The sequence below is a fragment of the Lipophrys pholis genome, assembly GCF_963383615.2.
Source record: "Lipophrys pholis genome assembly, chromosome: 19".
NCBI classification, from domain to species: Eukaryota; Metazoa; Chordata; class Actinopteri; order Blenniiformes; family Blenniidae; genus Lipophrys; species Lipophrys pholis.
Window position 1 is genome coordinate 2,290,681 of NC_137647.1, and position 24,562 is coordinate 2,315,242.

Genomic DNA, 24,562 nt, shown 5'->3' on the forward strand with positions numbered 1-24,562 from the left:
GCAGCATCACCAGCTGGTTGACCGCAGCAGGTCCTCACCTCAGTGTCCTTATTATTATTATTATTATTATTATTATTATTATTATTATTATTATTTTGTTATGACATCATCACATGGTTGAGGGTGTTGGACGTGCCGCAGCTTCCTCTCCCTCTGTGAGGATACAGTGATACAGCCGGTTGCCATGGCAACAGCAGCCTCCTCCCAGCATGCAGCAGTCTCCTCCCCGTCAGAGCGGCATCAGGGTGGAGCAGCAGACGGACAGAGAGCAGCGCTGCATCCACGAGGTAAGACCCCCGTCCTGTCCTCCACCCCCGGGCCGGCGCCTGCTCCTCCATCTCCTCCTCCACCACCTCCTTCTCCTCTTCCTCCTCCGCTCCTCGGGAGCTGCAGTGGAGCAGCACCAGCCGCGTGCTCCGCTCACTGTCCAGATGTCTCCACCCAGCTCACTGCCCCCGCCGCCAGGATGCAGGCCAACAGGAGGAGGTGCGGGGGAGGAGGTGTCGACAGGTGGAGGCACATTGAAAGTGATTTTATTGTGTTGCTGCATCATCATGGAGGATTGACTGAGCATGCTCAGTGACTCCTCAGCTCTTCATCAGCACTCTTCTCTCCTTCCTCATCTTCATCAATTCTGCTCCTCTTTCTCTACATCACTTCTGCTACTCCTCCCCCTCTTCATCACTTTTGCTCCTCTTCATCACTTCTGCTCCTCCTCTACCTCCTTCTCTTCATTACTTCTGCTCCTCCTCCTCCTCCTCCCTCTCGTCATCACTACTGCTCATTCTCCTTTACCTTCTTCTAATCTTCATCACATCTGCTCCTCTTCCTCCTCCCTGTATGCAGGATTAAAGATGGAAGGAGACTCCGCCCCCATCAGAGATGGCCCCGCCCAGGAAGAGCAGAGGATGATGGGAGGTTGGTCTGATGATCGTTTTCACAAGCAAAACTGATTTGATGATTTTAAATACTCCTCTCAGACTGACTCCTCGTCTCAGACTGACTCCTCCTCCTCCTCTCAGACTGACTCCTCGTCTCTCACTGACTCCTCCTCTCAGACTGACTCCTCCTCCTCGTCTCAGACTGACTCCTCCTCTCTCACTGACTCCTCCTCCTCTCAAACTGACTCCTCCTCTCTCACTGACTCCTCCTCTCAGACTGACTCCTCGTCTCTCACTGACTCCTCCTCTCAGACTGACTCCTCCTCCTCCTTTCTCACTGACTCCTCCTCTCAGACTGACTCCTCCTCCTCCTCCTCTCAAACTGACTCCTCTCAGACTGACTCCTCCTCCTCTCAGACTGACTTTCCATGTCCTCTTCTCCTCCCCATCACCTCCTCTTCTCTTCCCCATCACCTCCACTTCGTCCCGTAGACCTGGACTCTGGTAGTCTGGTGGAAAAACATACCAATGGATGCTGGGAGGAGGAGGTGGAGGAGAAGGAGGAAGAATTAACAGCTGTAGGAGAACAGATGAGGAGCAGTGAGAGGAAGCTAGAGGAGGAGCAGCAGGAGCAAAAACAGGATCAAGAAGAGGGAGAAGCTGGGGTTTCCTGCACCTCCTCTACACCTCCTCCCGGAGACCAGGAGCAGCCTGACAGAAATCACTGTTCTTCTGCACCTCCTCCTGGAGATGAAAACGATGAGCAACAGGACCATATGGAGGAGCAGGAGGAAGACAAAGAAACAGATGACAGAGAAGAAGAAGAGGCTCGCTGCTCTTTCATGACACCTCCTCCTTCCTCAGAGGAGAAGGAACAAGTGGAGGAAGAGGAGGAAGAGGATGAAGGAACGATCAAGAAGGTGACGACAGAGGAATTGCTCCACAGAGAAGAGGTGGAGACACAAGAGCAGCCTGACAGTCGTGGCTCCTCCTCTTCACCTCCTCCTGATGAAGAGGAGCAGCCTGACAGATGTAGTTCCTCCTCTTCACCTCCTCCTGGTGACACAGGACGTGATGAAGAGGAAGAAGGTCTGATGAAGAGGCAGGAGGGGTCAGCAGAGACGGGCACTGAGGAGCAGAAGGAGAAAACAAAGACACCAATCCATCAGGCTCCTCCCGCTGCTGCTCCTCCCTCGTTAGAAGACCTGGAGGCCCCGGCCGATGAAACAAACGCCCCTGTCACCAACGGCCTCCCCAAGAAGGAGAAGCACTTGATGTTTGCTGCAGCTCCACCCGCCAAAACAAGCACCTCCTCTGCTCTTCCTGCTGCCTCGGTCAGCAAATCAAGTGCTCCTCCTCCGCCTGCTGCCTCGGTCAGCAAATCAAGTGCTCCTCCTCCCCTGATGAAAGGTCTGTCCAGTTGTAACTTGTTTTACTCCTCCTCCTTTTTGGTTGGTACTAACTTTTGCTTGGATTAACTTCCTCCTCCTACTCCTAATCCTCCTCCTCCTCCTCTTCCTCCTCCCCCTCCTGCTCTCGTTTCTGCTCCTCCTCTGTGTTTCTGGATGTTGAAGGAGACACAGACTGGACGCCTCCTCTTTCACCTCTTGGTAGTCATGGAAACAGGCTGATGCTCACTCCCTTCCTTCTCCCTCCCTGACCTTTGACCTCTGCTTGTTTTCAGTTGGCTGCCTGCATCACATGACCAATCAGATTCAGTTGCATGTGTTTCACTTTTATGCTGAAAGGTTTCTAATGTTTCCTGCTCCCTCCTCTTCCTCCTCATCAACTCTACCTCAACAAAACAAGCTGAAGAACAGATGAAGGTAAAATAAAAGGCCTACCCGTGTCTCTCTCTATCTATCTCTACCTCCCTCTCTCTCATCCATCTCTCGCTCTCTCCCTCTCTCGTTCCCTCTCTCATCCATTTCTCTCGCTCTCATCAAACTCTCTCTCATCCATCTCCCTCTCTCTCTCTCTCTCATCCATCTCTTACTCTCTCTCTCTCTCTCTCTCTCTCTTGTTCCCTCTCTCATCCATCTCTCTCTCCCTCTCTCTCTCTCTCATCCATCTCTCTCTCTCCCTCTCTCTCTCTCTCATCCATCTCTTACTCTCTCTCTCTCTCTCTCTCTCATATCCATCTCTCTCTCTCTCTCTCTCTCTCATCCATCTCTCTCTCTCTCTCAGTCCAGGACATCAGGAGGAGTCAGAGCAGCCAGGATGATCACTGCGAAGAGTACAGGTACAATCCAGCAGCTTAACTCATCAACTAATCAACTGATTGACCGACCAACCAACTAACTGACTAGCTAACCAATTGAATAACCAACCGACTAACTAACTAACTAACTAACCAACCGTCTAAGTACCCAACCGACTGACTGACTGACTGACTGACTGACTGACTGACCAACTAACTAACCAACCAACTAAATAACCGACGAACTAACCAACCGACTGACCAACCGACCGACTAACTAACCAATCAGCTAAGTAACTGACCGACTAATTAACCAACCAACTGACTAACCAACCGACTAAGTACCCAACTGACGAACCAACTAACCAACTGACTAACTAACCAACCGACAAACTAACCAACCGATTAACTAACCGACTAACTAATCAGCTGACTAACTAACTGACCACTAAACTCCCTCATCTGATGATGTCTTGTGTAACTATTCAGTCACCAGCTTTAACTATTTCATTAATGAAGTGGTTAACTAGTCCCACGAGCTTAACCAGTGAACTGTTTGTGTGTCAGAATCAGTGGACGGAGTCAACAGTCCGGGAAGTCGTTCTCCTGCCAGTCGATCGTCTACCCCCAACCGAGAGGTGAAGAAGGTAACGTCTAACCAGTCCACTGACCCGGTAACCAGCCAGTAAACCAGTCTACTAATCCAGTAACCAACCAGCAAAGCTCTTCACTAACCGGTCCACTGACCCGGTAACCAGCCGGTAAACGAGTCCACTGACCAATCCACTGACCCGGTAAGCGTCCGGTAAACCAGTCCACTGACCCGGTGACCAGTCAGCAAGCCGCTTCACTAACCGCTCCACTAATCCGGGAGCTGGCTGATAAACCGCTCCATTAACCGGTCTACTAGCCCAGTAACCTGCCAGTAAATCGAGTCTTTACACACTGACGGTGAAGCTGTTTTTTCAGTTCACCAGGTTAATCTGGCTAACTGGTTCTGCAGGTGGCGGTGGTTCGGACTCCCCCCAGGTCTCCTGGCTCTGCCCGGGGCCTCCCCTCCCACCCCATGCCCAACCTCAGCAACGTGAGGTCAAAGATCGGATCCACGGAGAACCTCAAACACACACCAGGCGGCGGGAAGGTGAAAACAAGTTGCAACATCATAACGTCTCTATGTGCTAACGTCTGTACATGCTAATGTGCTAACGTCTATGTGCTAATGTCTTTACCTGCTAACGTCTGTATATGCTAATATGTTAACATCTGAGTGCAAACGTGCTAACATCTCTACATGCTTTTTCATGCTAATGTCTTTACATGCTAACATCTCTACGTGCTAACATCTCCACATGCTATTGTGCTAACATACAATTCTACATGCTACTGTCTCTATATGCTAATGTCTGTACATGCTAACGTCTGTGCAACTGTACATGCTAACGTGCTAACGTCTCTATTTGCCAACGTCTATTTGCCAACAGATCTACAAGCTAATGTACTAACTTTTCTACGGGCAAATGTCTCTACTTGCTAACGTCTCTACGTGCTAATGTCTGTACGTGCTAAAGTCTCTACATGCTAATGTCTGTACATGCTAATGTCCTAACGTCTCTACATGCTTTCAACTATACTGCATATGCTAACATCTCTACATGCTAATGTGCTAAAGGTGAACATTGTCCACAAGAAGCTGGACCTCAGCAACGTCTCGTCCAAGTGCGGCTCCAAAGGGAACATCCACCACAAACCAGGTAACGAGAAGTCACCACAACCGATCAGTCCACCAATCAGTGATCAATGAGTGTCACTGCTGTTTACTAATCAGTGATCAATGAGCAATCAACATGCTCCTCAGGTGGAGGAAAGGTGGAGATCAAGTCTGAGAAAGTGGATTTTACAACGGTTCAGTCCAAAGTTGGATCTCTGGAGAACATCACCCACACGCCAGGCGGTGGCAAGAAGAAGGTAACTGGTGGCGCAGGCTGACGTCTGCTCCAGACAAAACGACTTCTAGACAAAACTTCTTCCCAAAAGAACGACTTCCAGACAAAACGTTTCTTCATCTGCAGATCGAGAGTCAGAAGCTGATGTTCAGGGAGGCCGCCAAAGCTCGAACCGACCACGGTGCCGACATCATTGTTCAGGCCGACTCCTCCCCCCTCCCCCTGAGCAACACCTCCCCGGGAAGCCTCAACGCCGCTGAAGCTCCACCCCTCGACAACCTGGCTGACCAGGTGAGACCTTCACTAACCAGAGGAAAACACGATGCACTTACACACTCACACCTGCTGCTCTTCCTGACAGGTGTCCGCCTCACTGGCCAAGCAAGGACTCTGATTGGACGATCTCCGGTGCCTACTAAGCCCAGCTCCTCCTGTTACCAAGGCAACTGTTACCATAACAACCGGTGGAAGAAAGAAAAACAAACTTCATTATGTCTTTTTTCATAACTTTCCCCAAAAATACATTGCAGAGATTTTATGTTGCAAGGAAGAAACTGAACACGACAGCCAATCACAGCTCAGCGAGGTAATTACAGCGTTAACGTTACTCCGGACCAGTGGAAGGTGGAGCTAGCCTCAGTTACGTCCAAAATCACTTGGAGACGAATCTGAAGTTTTTCAGGGACTCAAACTCTGGAAAGTCTCGCAGCTCAAGTCGCCCCGCTAGCTTCGTTAGCTTTGTTAGCTCCATTAGCATTGCTCATAAAATCTCTTCAATGACAACCTGTGTGTCTGATGTCACCACCACCACCACCACTACCACCACCACTACCACCACCACCACCACCACCACCATCCACACACTCATTACCCAGAATGCAGTTTGATTCCAGGTGCCAAACCATCCATCGGTCTGCAGCTGTTCAGCTGCTTTGTACCAATAAAGTTTCTCTTGAACATGAAAGTTGGTGAGTTTCTCTCCTGTCGTATCTTTTGAAGGACTTCCAGAACCAGTACTACAACCAATACCAGTACTACAATCAGAACCAGTACTACAACCACAACTACCATCAGAACCGGTACTAAAACCAATACCAGTACTAGAACCAATGCCAATACAACAACCAGTACCAGTACTACAACCAGAACTAGTACTAGAACCACAACTACAATTATAACCAGGACCAGTACCAGGACTACAACCACAACTACAAACAGAACCAGTACTACAACCAGAACCAGTACTTGAACCAATAACAGTATTAGACCCAATATTAGTACTACAACCAGAACCAGTACTGAAACCACAACTACAAACAGAACCAGTACTACAACCAGAACTACACCAGAACCAGTACTAGAACCAGAGCCTAAGTACTACAACAAGAACCAGTATTGAAACCACAACCACAAATAGAACCAGTACTACAACCAGAACTACACCAGAATCAATACTAGAACCAGAGCTGATACCAGTACTAGAACCAATACCAGTATTACCACCAGCACCAGTACAAGAACCAGAACTGTTAATGTTCAAGATAAAAGCTCATCTGGGGCTTTTTATGACGCTCATAAACTTTGGAAGGTTTTTTTTAAATACACTTGGGACAGTGACATGTTAAATAACGTGCTTGATAATAATCACTTTTGATGAGAACTTACAGGCGACCAGACGTTTTTTGTCTGTTGAGGCTGATATTTGAAAATAGAACGGCCCCAGATCTTATTGTGTTATTTTCTCCTTTGAGTCAGGATCCTTCGGTAGAATCTGATGTTTATATGATGATCAGTGTCGGTCCTCTACCTTCATACTTACATCGACAACATTTCTCCACAAACGATTTCCTCAAAGGAGCTTTTAGGCCCCTGAGACCCAACGGCCATGAGGTCTGAGGTCGGAATCACCTGATGATGAGGTCAGAGGTCAGTGTCACATGTGTTCTCTATAGGAGGAGCTACCTGGAAGTGCCATGGCCGTTTTCCAATTCTTACAATGCCAGTGCGTACTCACATACCTCATGAGTAACTACTTGCAAGGCGTCCTCGGAAGTGCGGATCTCCTCCGGTATCTCTTGCCAAATGCATTATGGGTCATTTGTCTTCCCAAGTCTACACAGGTCCGGTGTCGATGCATCCTTGATAAAGTGGGCGGAGCGAGACTACATCCATGTATTCCATGTGTACTCGGTAAGAAACGGCCTAAGAATTGGGTCAGTACTTGGTCTCCCACTGATGACGTTTCACGGGTACACGAGAACCCAAGTGTGGACAAGTATGGGTTTTGGAAAAGGGCTCATGTGCTCTATATAGGAGGTGCTATCTGGAACGTACCATGTGCTGTTTATAGAGGGGAGTTAACTGCCTTCAGGCATGTGTGGTGGAGCGTACCATGTATTAATTGAGCAGGGGTTCTGTCTCACACCTTATTGAAGAACATTTGCTGCACATGAAAGAAGAATGTGTGTGACAATGTTTTGATGTTTTGTAAATGATTTTTCTGCACGATGCATTTCTTTCGTATGGAGACTGAGGGTGGAAACCAGAGACTGAGGATGGAAACCAGAGACTGAAGGTGGAAACCAGAGACTGAGGGTGGAAACCAGAGACTGAGAATGAAAACCAGAGACTGAAGGTGGAAACCAGAGACTGAGGATGAAAACCAGAGACTGAGGGTGGAAACCAGAGATGACATGTGAAGGACGGGAGCCACAGTAAAATCCTGCTGTTTGTTTTATCGTTTTATTTTACTGGACGTCCGACTGCCTTGTTTTCTGTACAATATTTTTGTAAATAAAAGCTCAAAATATTTAGCAACTCGAGCTGTGTACTCCAACCACAACCACATCCAGCAATAGTACTAGAAACAGTACTACAATCAGAACTACATCCAGAACCAGTACTACAATTAGAGCCAGTACTAAAACCAGAACTACATCAAGAATCAGTACTACGACCAGAAATACATCCAGAACCAGTACTACAATTAGAACCAGTACTAAAACCAGAACTACATCAAGAATCAGTACTACAACCAGAACTACATTCAGACCCAGTAATAGAAGCAGAACCAACACTATAACCAGAAACAGTACTAGAACCAGTACAAGAAAACAGGACCAATACAAGAACCAGTACTAAAAGTACCAGAAACTGAATAAGAACCAGTACTAGGTGCAGACCTAATACCAGTACAAGTACTAGAATCAGAACAAATACCAGTACCAGAACCAGTACCAGAACCACTACTTGAACCACAACAAGTACTAGATCCAATACCAGAACTGTCACCTGTACTAGAATCAGAACCAGTACCAGAACCAGTACTAGATATAGAAGCAATATCAGAACTGGAAGCAGAACCAGTAGTAGATATAGAAGCAATACCAGTACTGGAAGCAGAACCAGTAGTAGAACCAGACCAAAAGAAACCAGATCTAAATACCAGTAACCTACCGGTGACGTAAGACGACGTTTCAGTTGAATAAACTTTCATGTCAAACAAGCCTAAACTTGTTTTGTTGGACTCACCATGGCAACTGGCCTGTTTCCGATTGGCTTACAGACCTGTACAGATGTCAGTAGGCGGGGCTTACTTTTTTTATTGATTTATTTCCATCAGGATGATAAAAAGAACATAAAAAACAGCTGTGGTGTCAGATGAGTGAAGACATGATAAAATGAGGAGGGGCGGGGCTTCGGAGCAGCAGCAGTCTGTTTCAGCCAATCAAATGATAGAGTGGAACACTGGGGGAGGAGCCAAGCGCTCTGTTAAAATGTTGCCTAGCAACAGTACTCCCACAGCCAGTCAGGATGGATGAGGGGCGGGGCTTGGTTAGGCGGTGCGGGGCTAGAGGACGTCGTCGCTCTCCGCCGTGTGGAGCTGCGTGTCGTCGGCGTCCGTCATGATGCTGCTGTCCTGACTGTCGTCCACCTCGGCCGCTGAGACACACAACAGGAAGTCGTTACACGAACGCCACCACTGGCGGCGGCCAATCACACGGCCTGGTGCGTACCTTCGTCCTCCGGCAGGTAGCGCTTATCAATGGCTTCTTTGATCTGGTTATTGGCTCCTTTAGGGTCCAGATCCATCGCCCAGCTGAAGTTCATCAGAGCCAGGTGAGTCTGACCCAGCTTCTTGTACACCTGTTATAATTCACAATACATCATCAATCGTCTGATACTTTCATAGCATGAGACATGAGGTGAAACATGAGATAAGGTGAGACATGAGATGAGGTGAGCATGAGATGAGGTGAGCATGAGGTGTGTCCAGGTGTCTCCTACCTTTCCTATGAGGAAGTAAACCAAAGATTCTTTGGGAACAATCTGCTTCAGCTCCTCCAGCTCCTGAAGAGCCGCCTGCCGAGACACACAAATGCCACCAGGGGGCAGCATCAATCACTGAACCTCTGAAGAATGTACTGATTAGATGTATTGATCAGCCGACCTTGTACTTATCGTTGGCGAACAGGATGGACGCTCGGTGGAATTTGCACAGCGGGTTCTTGGGATCGATGCCGATCGCCCGGTTTAACGTTTCTAAAGCTGCTTCGGACTTCTTCAGAGCGTGTTGGACCTACACACACAGACACAGACACACACACACAGACACAGACACAGACACAGACACAGACACAGACACACAGACACTTTCTAAACTGATTGTCACCAAAGTAAAACCTGAAAACGTACGGAGTACTGTAACTTCTACTAGTAGTCACCGAGTCCCTGAGTTGTCCCCGCCGAGTCATCACCGAGTCCCTGAGTTGTCCCCGCCGATTCGTCACTGAGTCCCTGAGTTGTCCCCGCCGAGTTATGCCCGAGTCAAAGTCGAGTTGACACCTCGTCCCCGAGTCGTCACTGAGTCCTTGAGTTTTCCCCAGAGTCGTCACCAAGTCCCAGCTGAGTCCCCTAGTTGTCCCCACCGAGTCGTCACTGAATTGTCCCCGCAGTCATCACCTAGTCCTTTTTGAGTGGTCACTGTTTTAGAAGAACAAGTCAGGAGTTCAAGCGAGAGCTTTCAGACGACGGAGTCACTCGGGAGCTGCTGCCTCTCCACCTGGTGTCGGTCACTCTAACTCACATCCTGCCTCCTGGAGGAGGAGCTTCGCTCATCCACCACTCACTGCTGGCTAGTCGCTCATGCTAATGCACCACTCCGATGTAGCTCATGCTAATGCTAAGGTACCGCTCCGATGTAGCTAATGCTAACATACCACTCCGATGTGACACAGCAGGACGGAGCTCTGAGGGTTGATGCTTAGAGCTTTCTTGAAGTGGATCTCTGCCAAGTTGAACTTCTCCTGTTTGTAGTAAATCATCCCCAGACCGTACCTGCGCACACACACACAAACACACACATTAGTAAACAGACATGGCGTCCAGAGATTTAACGGTCTTTGGCAATATTGATCGGTTCGGTTCGTCCTAGTGGGCCTGTGTTATGTTATTTTCAAACACTGTTGTGGCTCCACCCACTCAGCCCCTCCCACTACCAGTTTTTCCTGACAGCTGATGATGCCCAGTGCAGAAGAAAAGGAGTCTGTCCAGGTGATCCACACTCAAACAGGTCTCAGGTGGTGCAGCAGGTCTCAGGTGGTGCAGCAGAATCTCCAGCATAATTATGTAACTTTCTGACAGCCAACGACTCAAGAAAGAAAAACCAGTGGAAAATCAACTAGCCCACACCGAACCGAGCCGGGTTACCTGGACCGCTGCACCCTTGTCTTTAATGAAGTATTTCAGTTAGAGCAGAATGAAGTCAACAATGTAACATGACCGTCAGCGAGCCTCACGGTTACCTACCAGGCGTTGTAATGTCGGTTGTTGACTCTGATGGCGTTCCTGAAGCAGGCCAGCGCTCGGTCTAGCTCCTCCGTCAGAACGAACTCGTGACCCAGCAGGTTGTAGGCGTACGCAAAGCCCGGGTCCACCTGAACAGAGAGGGTGCAGTGAGACAGCTGAGCAGTCACCATGGTAACCGTGGTGATAGACACTCACCTGGATGGCTCTCTGGAAGAACTTGATGGCTATGTCGTGCTCTCTCTGCAGACTGAAGCAGTTTCCTGCCACACACCAGGCCTGAGGAGAGCATCGTCAGCAGGGGGCAGCAGAGGGAGCGGTGGAAAGCAGAGAGGTGAAAGGGAGAGCAGACAGGTAAGAGGGAAAGCAGACAGGTGAGTTACCTCAGGACAGTTCTTATCCATGTCCGTCAGGTCTTTGGAGAGAGCGGACAGCGCCACGTCTTTCTGCAGGTGCCACAGCGTGGTGGAGTAGATCTCCATTCCTTCCACTCTGTACGACTCAATGCGGCGAACCTCGCTGAACAGCCGCTCCGCCTGCAGACACACACATCGTCATGACCACCACCAGGTGTGCCGCGGAGCGCAGCCCGCCGTCGGCCGGCTCACCTGAGTGTACTCGGCCAGCTCGAAGTAGGCCCTGCCAATGTGCGTGAGGACCCAGCCGGTGTTATAGTGCTGGGGGGGCAGCGAGCTCAGGATGCTGATGGCTTCTCTGCAGCTGTAGGAGCACAACGCCTGGTAACCACGGCCCAGTTCCCGTAGCAACGCCATCACGCTGTCTGAACACAGAGCAAACCATCAGGACTCTGTTCCCATAGCAACGCCATCACGCTGTCTGAACACAGAGCAAACCATCAGGACTCTGTTCCCATAGCACCACCATCACACTGTCTGAACACAGAGCAAACCATCAAGACTCTGTTCCCATAGCAACACCATCACACTGTCTGAACACAGAGCAAACCATCAGGCCTCTGTTCACCCATCATCACTCTAGTCTGAACAAGGGTGATTATCCAGTAGTGTCCAGGAGAGGGCGCTTCATCACTCAGCCAGAAGCCTGCACTCCTGCCACAGACAGTGGGGGGTCATCTGGGGCAGTGCCTGCAGCAGTCCTCTGGTACTGGGGGGTCTTGGTGTTGGGGCAGTAGGGGGGCAGTACCTGCTGCAGCCCTCTGGTACTGGGGGGTCTTGGTGTCGGGGAGACTCAGACTCGGGTCCAGCCTCAGGATGTCCAGACTTTCGTTCAGGTTGCTGCTGTTGGACGTCTTGGCTGATTTACACTTGGTCTTCCTGTTGGGGATCTTGGTGGGAAACTTCATCTTTAACTTCTTGCTGTTCTCCTGAAGGAATAGAAGACGAGTGAGTGTGGCGCAATGTCAGAGGGTGGAGCAGGTGGAGCAGGTGGAGCAGGTCTACCTTGGCCGTGGAGCTCGCACTGGTGAACAGCCTAGAACTTCTTCTGGGCTGAACGTTGGGAGGACCAGACATACTGGGACTGAGGACCTGAGGGGAGCCACTGAGAGACAGACAGGATGTCAGACAGGAGGTCAGACAGGAGGTCAGACATAGAGACAGACGGGAGGTCCGAGGTTACCTGGTGTGAGGAGCAGACACAGTCTGTGATTGGTTGAAGGGGATGGGGAGAACGTCTCTACTGTTTCCACTCTGACTGAACACTGACTTAGACTGACTGATCCTGGAAACAGACTGACAGACACATGTGAAGGTGAGACAGTGTGAGTGAGTGAGTGAGTGAGTGAGTGAGTGAGTGAGTGAGTGAGTGAGTGAGTGAGTGAGTGAGTGAGTGAGTGAGTGAGTGTACCTTCTTGCTCGGACCGGTACTTTGTGTTTCCATGGTCGCAGAGTAGTTTTGTAGATATGTGGGGTCTCCTGGGCTCGGCTCCAGGGGCAGGATGCCAAAACTGGACACAGTGAAATCAAGTTAAGGTGTGATGGGGGTGTGACGGAGGACTGATGGAGAACATTTGACACCAGCAGCACCCTCACGGTGACTCACCTGGGCGTTAGAGGGCTGAGAGCTGCAGGGCCTCCTAATAGGCTCCGCCCACTCTTAGGCTTGTTTTGTTTAGCCAATAGAGAGCCGGCTGACGCCATAGAAACAGAATTAGCCAATAGGGAGCCGGTATCCGGGGAGATGAGGGAGGAGTCGATGTAGGAAACCGACAAATCAGACGTCAGCTTCCCGTTAGAAGATTCTAGATTCAAACGATTCAACTCCTGAAAAACAATCGGGACAATTCATCAGTAATCTGATTACTCCTGATGACTACGTTAACTTATCGTCGATGACACCAGGCCAGTTCATTCTCCACAAGAAGAAGAAAGTTTGACACTCCGACTTCAGTGACTCAGCTCTTGGCTCGGCTCTGCAACGGTCCGGCCGAAGCATCTCGCCCAACTTCTGCTGTGGCCCCCAGGCGTGTGATTGGTCAGGTTTTTCTTATTTCTGCCAGAAGTCCGGGACAGGGCTGAGCGTTTTGTATTTACACATTGCCGTGTGCTGCCCACACACGCTCCAGCTGGCTGATGACCGCATCCGTTAGATTTTAATCATGTTTAGCATGTAGCTTTGCTACTGTGGCGCGCCCCAAAGCTTGTTAGCATGTGGCCCTCTCACCATCACTTTCTTCTTCTTCTCAGGGATTAGCTGGAGGCCCTGAGGTAATAGATTACTCTGCTCAGTACCAATGATACCAGGTGTAATTCTGGGTCACCTTGTCAATAGCTTTGATCACAGACTTGTGTTGATCAGTGTTGAACTGAAAATGTTCAACAGGTGTGTTTGTTTTATGTACCAGTGTGTCCTGGGGCGTCTCCATGAGGGCGGTGTCTAGACGATGGGAGGGGTTCTGGGCGGGGCTTACAGGTGGAGGGGGCAGGGCTATAGAGGAGGTCAACCTGAAGACCTGGTCAGGGTCTGGTTTCTCTCCTGGAACACAAAGCACAAGGTGAGCCGAGACCACTTGTCCACTCACGGAGGACAATGGACGGAAAGTGGACAGACAGCGTTACCTAGGTGACAGAGGTTCTGGAACGGCGACCAGAGGAAGGGATTGAGGGTTAAACTCCTCTGGAAACATTCGGCTCCTTTAGCAACACGGTCGGTCTTACTGCTCAGAGACACACACATATTAGTATATACACACACACATACACATAAACATGCACACACAAACACACCAGTAGATGTGTCCCAGTAAGGACAGGGTGAAGGACGCAGAGTCCCCAAACTCTGTGATGATGTCATCCTGACTCTTCTGCTTATTCAACACTCCACCAATCAGAACCTGCTCTCCTTCAGCCAGCCTGGATAGAGAGAGAGAGAGACAGAGAGACAGACAGAGACAGAGACAGAGAGACGGGGGGTTGGGGAGACAGAGATGGTAAACTGCACTCAATCAAAGTGAGAAGTCAGTGTGTGTGCGTGCTTGTGTGTGTTTATATCAGTGTATGTGAGTGTGTGTCAGTTAGTGATGGGGCCGAGCCGATCCAGTATCTATCGGGTTCCGATATCAACATAATTCACGGATCAGAAATTTCAGATGCAACCTGCGGACATTTCTGATCAATGAGCCTCGTCTGTGATTCACTGTTGCTGAAATGACTCCACAGTGTTTCCCTGCTGCTGCTCTGCTCGCTGGCTGCAAACTGTGGACTGGATTTCCGGAAGGGAGGCGGGTCTCAATGAGACCAGGAGGAATGAGTCAGGAAATCTTTTCCACAGTTTGCAGCCAGCGAGCAGGCTAGGGAAGTAGCACTGTGGCTATCCAACCTTTCATGACAACATGTTTGGACGTATTTTACGCTCAAAACACCACAAAGCAGCACAGCAATGTGTGATGTTTGCGAGGCCGTAGTACAGCGAGGCGGCCTTTGCTGCCAGGCGTCACAGTTTAAAAACGCCAGCTTGCCGAGGAGAACAGCACTGACCGCTGCATCAAAACAATGAAAAGTAGCTTCTCCAGGCTGTAACAGGCGATTCACACCTCCGTGAAGCTGCATCCTACTCCACGCTATACTCTGTGAAAATAGTGCCAATCGTTCATGTTGCATTAGAGCTGGAAGCACTGCTGTTTGTGCTGCGTTGTTAAAGAGTTTCCCCACGGATTAATAAAGTGATTCTGAGGTTTTAAAGATAGAACTACTTTATTATGAGATGATGACGTCACGCAGACCCCCACATTGTCCAAATGGAACAAAAATAGTTTGTACTGCTTCCTTTTCTGACCTTATACCAACCTGAAGTGGTCTTTTGGGAGAATACATGTATACATTAGTACATTTCATACTTTAATGTAGAGAGGAGTTTATAACAGCCTCATATAAAATCAACAATAATGATAATAATATTGTTAAAGCAAACAGAGCTCCGGTATCGGAACAGTATCGGTATCTGCAGATATCCAAACTGGGTATCGGGTTCAGATCGGAAGTGAAAAAATGTGGATTGGTGCATCCCGAGTGTCAGTGTGTGTGTATCAGTGCGAGTGTGTGTGTGTGTGTGTGTGTCCTACTTGCTGAGCTCCACGCAGCACTTGGCCAGCAGGAAGCGGACCTGCGGAGTGGAGCAGCTGTGAGCCTTCAGGAGCCGGTAGGCCTTGTAGGGTTTCCCCGAGCGGTGGTAGCATGTGGCCAGCAGGTACAGAGCCTCTTCTGAACGCACTACACACAGACAGTGGGGGGTTGACCACTGGTTAGTTAACCACCAGGTTAGAGTTAACTAGGTAAAGAGCAGACTGAAAAGGAGAGGAGTTACCTTCAGCATAGAGTCTCTCAGCAAGGAAAACGGCGTCCAGGTAGGCGTAGTGATTCAGAGCCTGCCATACTGCAGCCTGCACACAGAGCGACACGTTAAATAGTCCCCCGACTGTACCTCCAACTAGTTCCCCACCGCTGCTACCTACAACTAGTCCCCCCGACTGTGCCTACAACTAGTCCTAACCTGGTACACCACAGCTAATAGTACACTTGCACTACATTAGCATTACTAACATGATAATGCTGCTGTGCTGCAGCGCTCCTCGTACGTTACCGACGAACCAATGCTACACATACTTCACTGAAAAACCAACGCTCCTCGTACGTTACCGACGAACCAATGCTACACATACTTCACTGAAAAACCAACGCTCCACGTACGTTACCGACAAACCAACGCTCCTCGTTTGTGACCGACGAACCAACGCTACACATACTTCACTGAAAAACCAACGCTCCTCGTACGTTACCGACGAACCAATGCTCCTCGTTTGTTACCGACGAACCAACGCTACACATACTTCACCGAAAAACCAACGCTCCTCGTACGTTACGACGAACCAATGCTCCTCGTTTGTTACCGACACACCAACGCTCCTCATTCTTTACCGACAAACCAACGCTCCTCGTATGTTACGACGAACCAACGCTACTTGTATGTTACCTACAAACCAACGCTCCTTGTACGTTATGACGAACCAACGCTCCTCATTTCTTACCGACACACCAACGCTCCTCGTACTTTACCGACAAACCAACGCTCCTCGTACGTTACGACGAACCAACGCTCCTCGTACGTTACGACGAACCAACGCTCCTCATACGTTACGACGAACCAACGCTACTTGTATGTTACCTACAAACCAACGCTCCTTGTACGTTACGACGAACCAACGCTCCTCGTACGTTACGACGAACCAACGCTCCTCGTACGTTACGACGAACCAACGCTCCTCGTACGTTACGACGAACCAACGCTCCTCGTACGTTACGACGAACCAACGCTCCTCGTACTTTACCGACAAACCAACGCTCCTCGTACGTTACGACGAACCAACGCTCCTCGTACGTTACGACGAACCAACGCTCCTCGTACGTTACGACGAACCAACGCTCCTCGTACGTTACGACGAACCAACGCTCCTCGTACGTTACGACGAACCAACGCTCCTCGTACGTTACGACGAACCAACGCTCCTCGTACGTTACGACGAACCAACGCTCCTCGTACGTTACGACAAACCAACGCTACTTGTATGTTACCTACAAACCAACGCTACTCGTACGCCAGACAAAGCAATGCTACTAGTACGTCAACGCGGCTTCAAAACTAATGTCTGGCTTGTCCTGCGTCTTCCCATTCAAACTTCTTCAACTTCCTGTTCAAAGTATTTCAACTTCCTGCAGAGCTTCACCACAACACATTCAATACATCACATGATGGACCAGGAAGACTGGACCTGGACCTGGACCTGGACCTAGACCTAGACTAGCCCTGGACCTAGACATTGTAGGAGCTGATGATCCTGTGAACCTTAGAGCTGCTTGTGCTAACAGCTAACATTAACAAGCTAATAGCTAACATTAGCCGGCTGCTAGCTGACATTAGCTTGTGTTAGCACTAGAAACTGGGCAGCTTCAGCTGCTTAATGTCAGCTGGTGACTGTTAGCTGGCTAACTGGTGGCTAGTTAATGTCAGCTGGTAACTGTTAGCTGGCTAACTGGTGGCTAGTTAATGTCAGCTGGTAACTGTTAGCTGGCTAACTGGTGGCTAGTTAATGTCAGCTGGTAACTGTTAGCTGGCTAACTGGTAGCTAGTTAATGTCAGTTGGTTAACTGGTAGCTGTTAAGCTAGGAGCTGGTTAACGTGGAGTCAGAACATCAGACATGTCGTTTTTCTGATGATCTTTAACGGGAAACGTTGAGGCTCCGCCAGGCTAACCGTTAGCATGTTAGCTTCAGCAGCTCAGTCCAAAACACACACACATGCACACACACAAACACACACACACGCGCACACACACACACTCCCGCAGGAATATAAACTTCCCCGGGTCTGGGAAGCGGTAGCTCCGGCGTTGAACCAGGGAACGTTCCGGTAGTGTCCGGTTCCCAAACGTCAGGTGAATTCAGTAGTCGGACCGGAGCGAAGTGTGACGTTAGAGAGCGACAAGCCCGAACCGTCGGGGTTTGTAATGAGACAGAAATAACCGGGGAGCTCTGGAGGCCGCTCCGCCGCCTGTGAGCCACCGAGTACCGAGTGAACACAAACCCACCATCACCACCGTGACCGTGAAGCACAGAGGAGACCCGCGGCAGGCCTGTGACCGGGCCCCGGCTCTCAACCGGGGATGGGCCTGCCGCTGAGTCCGGGAGGGAGCAGCCGGCCCCGGAGCACCCAGCTCCGGCTCCCCGCTCATGACAACGAGCCGCGGCAGTGTGTTTACCTGGACGGGTTCCTGCAGCACCGTCATTCCGCCTCTGCCCTCCGTCTGTCGCTTCCCGTACTCTGTTGTCCTCGCTTCTGTCGGTAATCGAGTCTCCAGGAGGAGCTGCTGCCGAACATTTGAACAACCCGACCGTTAGCAGCCGAGCGAAGCCGAAGATTCCCGACGACCGCAGTGGAGTGTAGCGGAAAACAACGAGTGTTCAGCGGAAAGAGCCGAAGTGGCTGCCGCGGGAACATGCTGCCACCCGGTGGTTCAAAGTGGTTCTACATTGAAGTGTTCAACTCACAAATCACCAACAAGAATTCATCCGTTTAAATTAAAGACTCACACTACTTAGTCACTTGTTACCCTCTGGTTATTGTCCAGGTGAACCTGTAATCTCCCATAGTTACTTGAGACAATGATGATAGATGGATGGATGGATGGACGATAATAATGGATGAATCATCATGGTCATCATCATCCATCGTGGTTGCCATAGTGATTCCCCCAGTAAAACGAAGATAGAAGAGGCACCAACAGAAGAGAAATGATTTCAAATAAAATAAAAGCAGAGTTCAGTTTTTTTTGATAAAGAACAAACACAAAGAAGTCAATGCAACACGACACACTTTATTGAAGCATCGTTCTCATCAATCACTCACACCGCTGTAGCTGCTAATGATAGAGCTACTACTGCTAAAGCTGCTAATGCTAAAGCTGCTAATGCTATAGTGACTATTGCTAAAGTTGATGATGCTAAAGATGCTAATGCTAAAGCTGTGCCTCCACTGAACATGTAGACGAGCCTCCAGAGCACAGAGCACTTGAACACGTTGGACTACAGACACACTACAGACACATTACAGACACAAGGGACACGTTGGACTACAGACACACTACAGACACATTACAGACACAAGGGACATTTTGGACCACAGACACACTACAGACACAAGGGACATTTTGGACCACAGACACACTACAGACACAGAAACGTGTTGGACTACAAAGTGCAGTTGGCTTCAGGGAAGAGTCGACATTTCGCCACCGTCAGGTAGGTTTCTACCTGCAAACACAGAAAAACCAACACATGTGACATAATCATGACATAATTATGACATCACAATGAGCCCCCCCTGCACCCCCCACCCCTCCCCACCTTGTGCATGTCCTTCTTGAAGCAGGCCAGCAGCTCGTAGGTTCTGCTAAGAGACTCTTCAGCTGCCACCGTCTGGTAGTAGCTTCCATACGAGCCGTCGGGCAGAACGTCTGCTGGGTCCTGGTTCTCCTGTAGGACACACACCGGCCTGGTGAGTGATTGTGTGTGTGTGTGTGTGTGTGTGTGTGTGTGTGTGTGTGTGTGTGTGTGTGTGTGTGTGTGTGTGTGTGTGTGTGTGTGTGTGTGTGTGTGTGTGCTCTCACCCTGATCAGCAGCATGATTCCCGTCTTCAGCTCCGACAGTTTGAGTGAAATCTGGTTCCTCTGAGTCGATCCGGTGGAGAGAGAACGGCTGGGAAACTCCCAACAGTCCAGCAGGCGGAAGGAGACGGACAGCAGCTTCAGCACCTGCAGCAACACAACAACATGACTACACAACAACAACATAACTACACAACAACAACATGACTACACAACAACAACATGACTGCACTCCAACACAACATAACAAAACAAGACTGCTCTACGCTGCGTCTCGTACTTGTCGATGTGATTCAGGATGTAATCGGAGTACTGTGAGTACTCAGAGTACCGGTACTCACAGAGCTGCGCTGCGTCTCGTGCTTGTCGATGGGACTCAGGATGTAATCAGACTGACAGAAGTCCTGGAGGAAGATCTTGTTGAGCTGCCGCTGCTCCTCCGTCTGGAGAGTGTTCTCCTACACACACACACACACACACACACACACAGTGATATAGATTGATCAGGTGATGGATCAGGATTGATCAGATGATTGATCTGGTAAAGGGCGTGGTCGTCACTCACAAAGTCGGAGAAGATCTTCTGGGCCAGCAGGTGGAGGTGCTGCACCCTGCTGACCACGATGGAGAACAGACGCTGGCTGTCTGTAATTGGCTGACACGAGACGCCGAGACACAGGAGGGCCAGCAGGACCAGGACTGCACAGATGACACACACAGGTGAGACACTCACTCAGGTGAGACACTCACTCAGGTGAGACACTCACTCAGGTGAGACACACACTCAGGTGAGACACTCAGGTGAGACACACACAGGTGAGACACACACTCAGGTGAGACAGTCACTCAGGTGAGACACACACTCAGGTGAGACAGTCAGGTGAGAGACCTTCAGGTCAGAAAGAAAACAGACAATGAAGAGTGACATCAGACTTGTTTCACCTCTGTTCATAGTTCTGGTTCTGGTTCTGGATCAAGTCGTGATTCTGGTTCTGCTCCGGGTGGTTCTGGATCAGGTTGTGGTTCTGGTTCTGGCCCTGGATCAGGTTGTGGTGCTGGTTCTGATCCTGGATCTTTAGCTGGACTTCAGTTTGGCTTATGAAGTTTCAGCTCAGATTCATGGTTTTATAGCTGCAAACTTCATGATTATATTCAACCAGAAACCTGAACCTGTGTGTGTGTGTGTGTGTGTGTGTGTGTGTGTGTGTGTGTGTGTGTGTGTGTGTGTGTGTGTGTGTGTGTGTGTGTGTGTGTGTGTGTGTGTGTGTGTGTGTGTTTTGTTTAAACATTGTTTTACTTTTCAAACATCTCTTGACGTTTGTGATGGAGGAGTGATGGAGGAGTGATGGAGGAGGGTGAATCCACCAATCAGACTCACTGAATTCATTCATGTCTTCATGAACCTGCGACAAACAACACACACATTCATTAAATATGTCCTGTGATGCTCTAACGGGGGCGTTGGGGGGTGTCTTCATCCTCCTCTTCCTCCTGGTCATACCTGAAAACAACTGCTGCCTCTTCCCCTAACGTCAAGAATATAGAGCATCTTCCTCCCCTAACATCAAGAATATAGAGCATCTTCCTCCCCTAACATCAAGAATATAGAGCATCTTCCTTCTCTAACATCAAGAATATAGAGCATCTTCCTCTTAAAGAGATGAGAAGATTAAAATTGTTGTGTTATGTGTATTTTTACGTTGTGTTGTCTTGTGTCATGTTGTGAACATTGTATCACTGTGTTGTGTAGTTGTGTGGTTGTGTGGTTGTGTTGTGTATCTGTGTGGTTGTGTTGTGTGGTTGTGTTGTGTTGTGTTGTTTGTTGTGTGACGTGATTGTGTTGTGACGTTGTGTTCTGTGGTTGTGTTGTTTGTTGTGTGGTGTGATTGTGTTGTGTTGTGATGTTGTGTTCTGTGGTTGTGTTGTTTGTTGTGTGGTGTGATTGTGTGGTGTTGTGATGTTGTGTTCTGTGGTTGTGTTGTTTGTTGTGTGGTGTGATTGTGTTGTGTTGTGATGTTGTGTTGCGTGGTTGTGTTGTTTGTTATGTGGTGTGGTTGTATTGGGATGTTGTGTTGTTTGTTGTTTGGTGTGGTTGTCTTGTGGTGTTGTGATGTGATGTGTTGTTTGTTATGTGGTGTGGTTGTGTCATTTGTTGTGTGGTTGTTTTGTTGTGTTTTGGGGCTGTGTTTGTTGTGTAGTGATGTTGTGTTCTGTGGTTGTGTTGTTTGTTGTGTAGTGATGTTGTGTTGTTTGTTGTGTTTTGTGGTTGTGTTGTTTGTTGTGTTTTGTGGTTGTGATTGTTGTGTTGTGATGTTAAGTGGTTGTGTTGTTTTCCGTGTGGTTATGTTGTGTGGTTGTTTGTTGTGTTGCATGGTGTGGTTGTGTTGTGTTGTGTGTTTGTGTTGTTTGTTGTGTGGTTCCGTTGCGTGGTGTCAGTGGAGGATCAACAGTCAGATCAGTGTCACTGATCAATATTCACCAGATGTTTGTGTCGCTGCTTCAGTCACATTAATGACGTCTGACCTTCTTTCTTTCACTCACCTTAATATTCACACGTTCATTCAGCTGAGCCTCGTACGATTTCCATGGTGATGACGGTGCAGTGACTCACAGTGACTCACCTGTACAGGTGGAGGTGGAGGGATCTGGTTTTCTCTTCCGGATTAACTTCAGGATTAACCCTGGTTTATATTCTGGATTAATTTCAGGATTAACTGTTCTTTATATTGTCGATTAACTCTGGTTTTCTCTTCTGGATTAACTTCAGGATTAATTCTGGTTTATATTCTGGATTAATTTCAGGATTAACTGTTCTTTATATTGTGGATAAACTCTGGTTTTCTCTTCTGAATTAACTTCAGGATTAACTGTTTTATATTCTGGATTAACTCTGGTTTTCCTTCTCGGTTAACTTCAGGATTAACTCTGGTTTTCTCTTCTAGATTAACTCTGGTTTTCTCTTATGGATTAATTTCAGGATTATCTGGACTCATCTGAACAATCAGATCAATGACACATGTAAATAATACTCGGACGGGGAGTTTGCAGGCTACATTGAAGTGAACAATAATTTCTCATTAATTCATTTTAATTGTAGAAGTCTTTGTGAAAAATTTCCATAAAATGTATGATGATCTGAAAGTATTAAGTGGACAATTTAAAATGATTGCATTATCAGACACTTGGTTACAAAATGAAAATGTTCAAAAACTTTTATTTTGAAAGATATAAATTCCATCATTTAAATAGAGGATACAAGAAAGGGGGGGGGTGTGTCCCTTTACGTAAAGCTTGAATGAAAATGTGGATTAGTACAGACGATGACTGCTGTCGTAGAAGATTTAATGGAGTGTACAAGTGTAGAAATAGAAACGGAAAGACAGAAAAACATTGTTGTATCGCGTGGACAGAACCCCTGGCATAGAGCATAGAGGGAATTCTAGAACATTCAAATGACAGAAAAACTTACATCGTGTGTGGAGATTACAACATTGATCTCTGAAACTTGTCCAAACCTAAAATAACATCAGATTTTACTGATTCAATGTGTCGTAAAGGATGTCATCTTCTCATTACGAGACCCACACCAATAACTATGGACTCTGCAACACTTAAAGACAATATATTCACAAATATTACTGAAGAAGTCAAATGTGGCATTCTGATCAATGATCTATCAGTTCATTTTCCTGCATTTATTACTTAACGAACCAAACGAAGATCCACAGCAAAAAAATCTGTCAGACTAAGAACTGAAGAATTCTGCTGGAAGAAGAACGGGTTGGGGTTAAGTTGAAGACGTAAACTCAGCATGAGATACCTTTTTAAACCGGTTCCAGAACTTATATGACAGAAATTGTCCCTTAATTATTAAGAAGAAAATGACCACCAAGAAAGCATGGATTACAAAAGGTTTGCAAAATGGTTGAAAAGGGAAAAATCAATTTTTCAAGGACACAGGCAACAGAGTAAAAATATAAAACATAAAAAAAATAATCTGACGAGTAGATTAAGAGAAGCCAAAAAAAGATTATTAGAAAATCTGAACAATGTCAAAGGGACATGGAATATACCTAATTGTGTAATGGAGGATAAAGTTGGCATAACAAGTGAACCCAACTATCTGAATGAAGAAAATAAGGAAGTAGACGTAAAATAAATGTCTAATGAATTCAATTCTTATTTTGTTAACATTGGCCCTAATCTGTAGGGAGTTACTGAAGCAGATTTTCTGTAGCTCAGCTAAAAAATAAGATGTGAAGAGACAGCAGTGGGTTTGATATGACGATTATAAAACACACTATTGATTGTATAAGTAGCCCCTTTATGCCACATTTTCAACCTTTCTTTCATATCCGGGGCTTTTCCACATAAAATGAAAATATCAAAAGTGATCCCACACTTCAGTCAGGAGATAAACACTGCTGAACCAAGTACAGACCAACATCTCTACTTGCACAGTTTGCTAAAATTATTGCAAAACTTTCCGTTTATAGATTAGATGCATGTGTTGAAAAAAATCTGTTGAGCGAGAGTCAGTTTGGGTTTGATCTGAAAAAAGCGTTTGGTACCATAGACCACAACATCCTATTAAAGAAATAACAGATTATGGGAGGAGAGTTCAATTGGATCAGAAGTTGTTTAGAAAACCGACGATTTGTACAGTTTGCTGGCAATACCTCAGAAAAATTCAAAATTCAATGTGGAATTCCCCAAGGTTCCGTTATCGGGCCTAAACCTTTTGTTCCATACATAAATGATCTATGTGAAGTGGCAGAAATATTACAGTTTGTATTGTTTGCTGATGATACAATTTGGGTTTTTTTTGGTCAGGAAAGAATTCAAAAGGACATGAGTTAAATAATCTAAAAAGAAATGGTAAAAATCCACAATTGGTTTGACGAAAAATGTGGACAAAACTAAATTTACAGTTTCAAATTTGAAATTAAATGTTGACATTCAGCTGTTTCTGACTGGGAGAAATATTGAAAGGGTGTCAGAATTTAGGTTTTTGGTTGTGACACTGGAGGAAAAATTAAACTGGAAATCTCAAGTTGACCATATTCAAAAATAATTATGTAAAACCTTCTGTTCTTCA

The 24,562-nt window shown here is 47.7% G+C and overlaps 3 protein-coding genes across 8 annotated transcripts; 1 reads left to right on the forward strand and 2 right to left on the reverse strand.

Moving 5' to 3' along the window:
* The first annotated feature begins 239 nt into the window (after positions 1-239).
* Positions 240-5,985, forward strand: maptb (microtubule-associated protein tau b). Of its 6 annotated transcripts, none has more exons than XM_080488533.1 (10): positions 243-287; positions 847-918; positions 1,374-2,303; positions 3,069-3,123; positions 3,649-3,728; positions 4,085-4,222; positions 4,751-4,832; positions 4,937-5,046; positions 5,151-5,315; positions 5,386-5,985. In XM_080488533.1, exons 4-10 carry the CDS (start codon positions 3,102-3,104, stop codon positions 5,416-5,418), a joined length of 630 nt encoding a protein of 209 aa, XP_080344659.1. In that variant the 5' UTR covers positions 243-287; positions 847-918; positions 1,374-2,303; positions 3,069-3,101; the 3' UTR covers positions 5,419-5,985. The 6 variants fall into 6 exon arrangements, with proteins under 6 accessions (XP_080344661.1, XP_080344659.1, XP_080344660.1 ...); XM_080488534.1 differs by having other exon boundaries at positions 256-510; XM_080488537.1 differs by having other exon boundaries at positions 256-287; positions 3,649-3,719.
* Positions 5,986-8,608: 2,623 nt separating this feature from the next.
* cdc27 (cell division cycle 27) lies at positions 8,609-18,236 on the reverse strand. The gene is made up of 20 exons (XM_080488862.1): positions 18,061-18,236; positions 15,612-15,687; positions 15,370-15,517; positions 14,036-14,161; positions 13,868-13,965; positions 13,651-13,784; positions 12,852-13,072; positions 12,657-12,756; positions 12,429-12,541; positions 12,251-12,350; positions 11,994-12,174; positions 11,438-11,610; positions 11,213-11,365; positions 11,028-11,108; positions 10,833-10,960; positions 10,244-10,361; positions 9,475-9,603; positions 9,312-9,386; positions 9,041-9,170; positions 8,609-8,966 (listed from the first exon to the last, which is right to left on the reverse strand). Exons 1-20 carry the CDS (start codon positions 18,085-18,087, stop codon positions 8,875-8,877), a joined length of 2,403 nt encoding a protein of 800 aa, XP_080344988.1. The 5' UTR covers positions 18,088-18,236; the 3' UTR covers positions 8,609-8,874.
* Positions 18,237-19,048: 812 nt separating this feature from the next.
* On the reverse strand, positions 19,049-20,855 carry gh1 (growth hormone 1; the record flags this gene model as incomplete). Its single annotated transcript, XM_080487195.1, has 6 exons — positions 19,049-19,111; positions 19,205-19,333; positions 19,468-19,611; positions 19,806-19,922; positions 20,030-20,163; positions 20,843-20,855. The coding sequence occupies 6 exons, from the start codon at positions 20,853-20,855 to the stop codon at positions 19,049-19,051; spliced, it is 600 nt and encodes a 199-aa protein (XP_080343321.1).
* Positions 20,856-24,562: the final 3,707 nt, after the last annotated feature.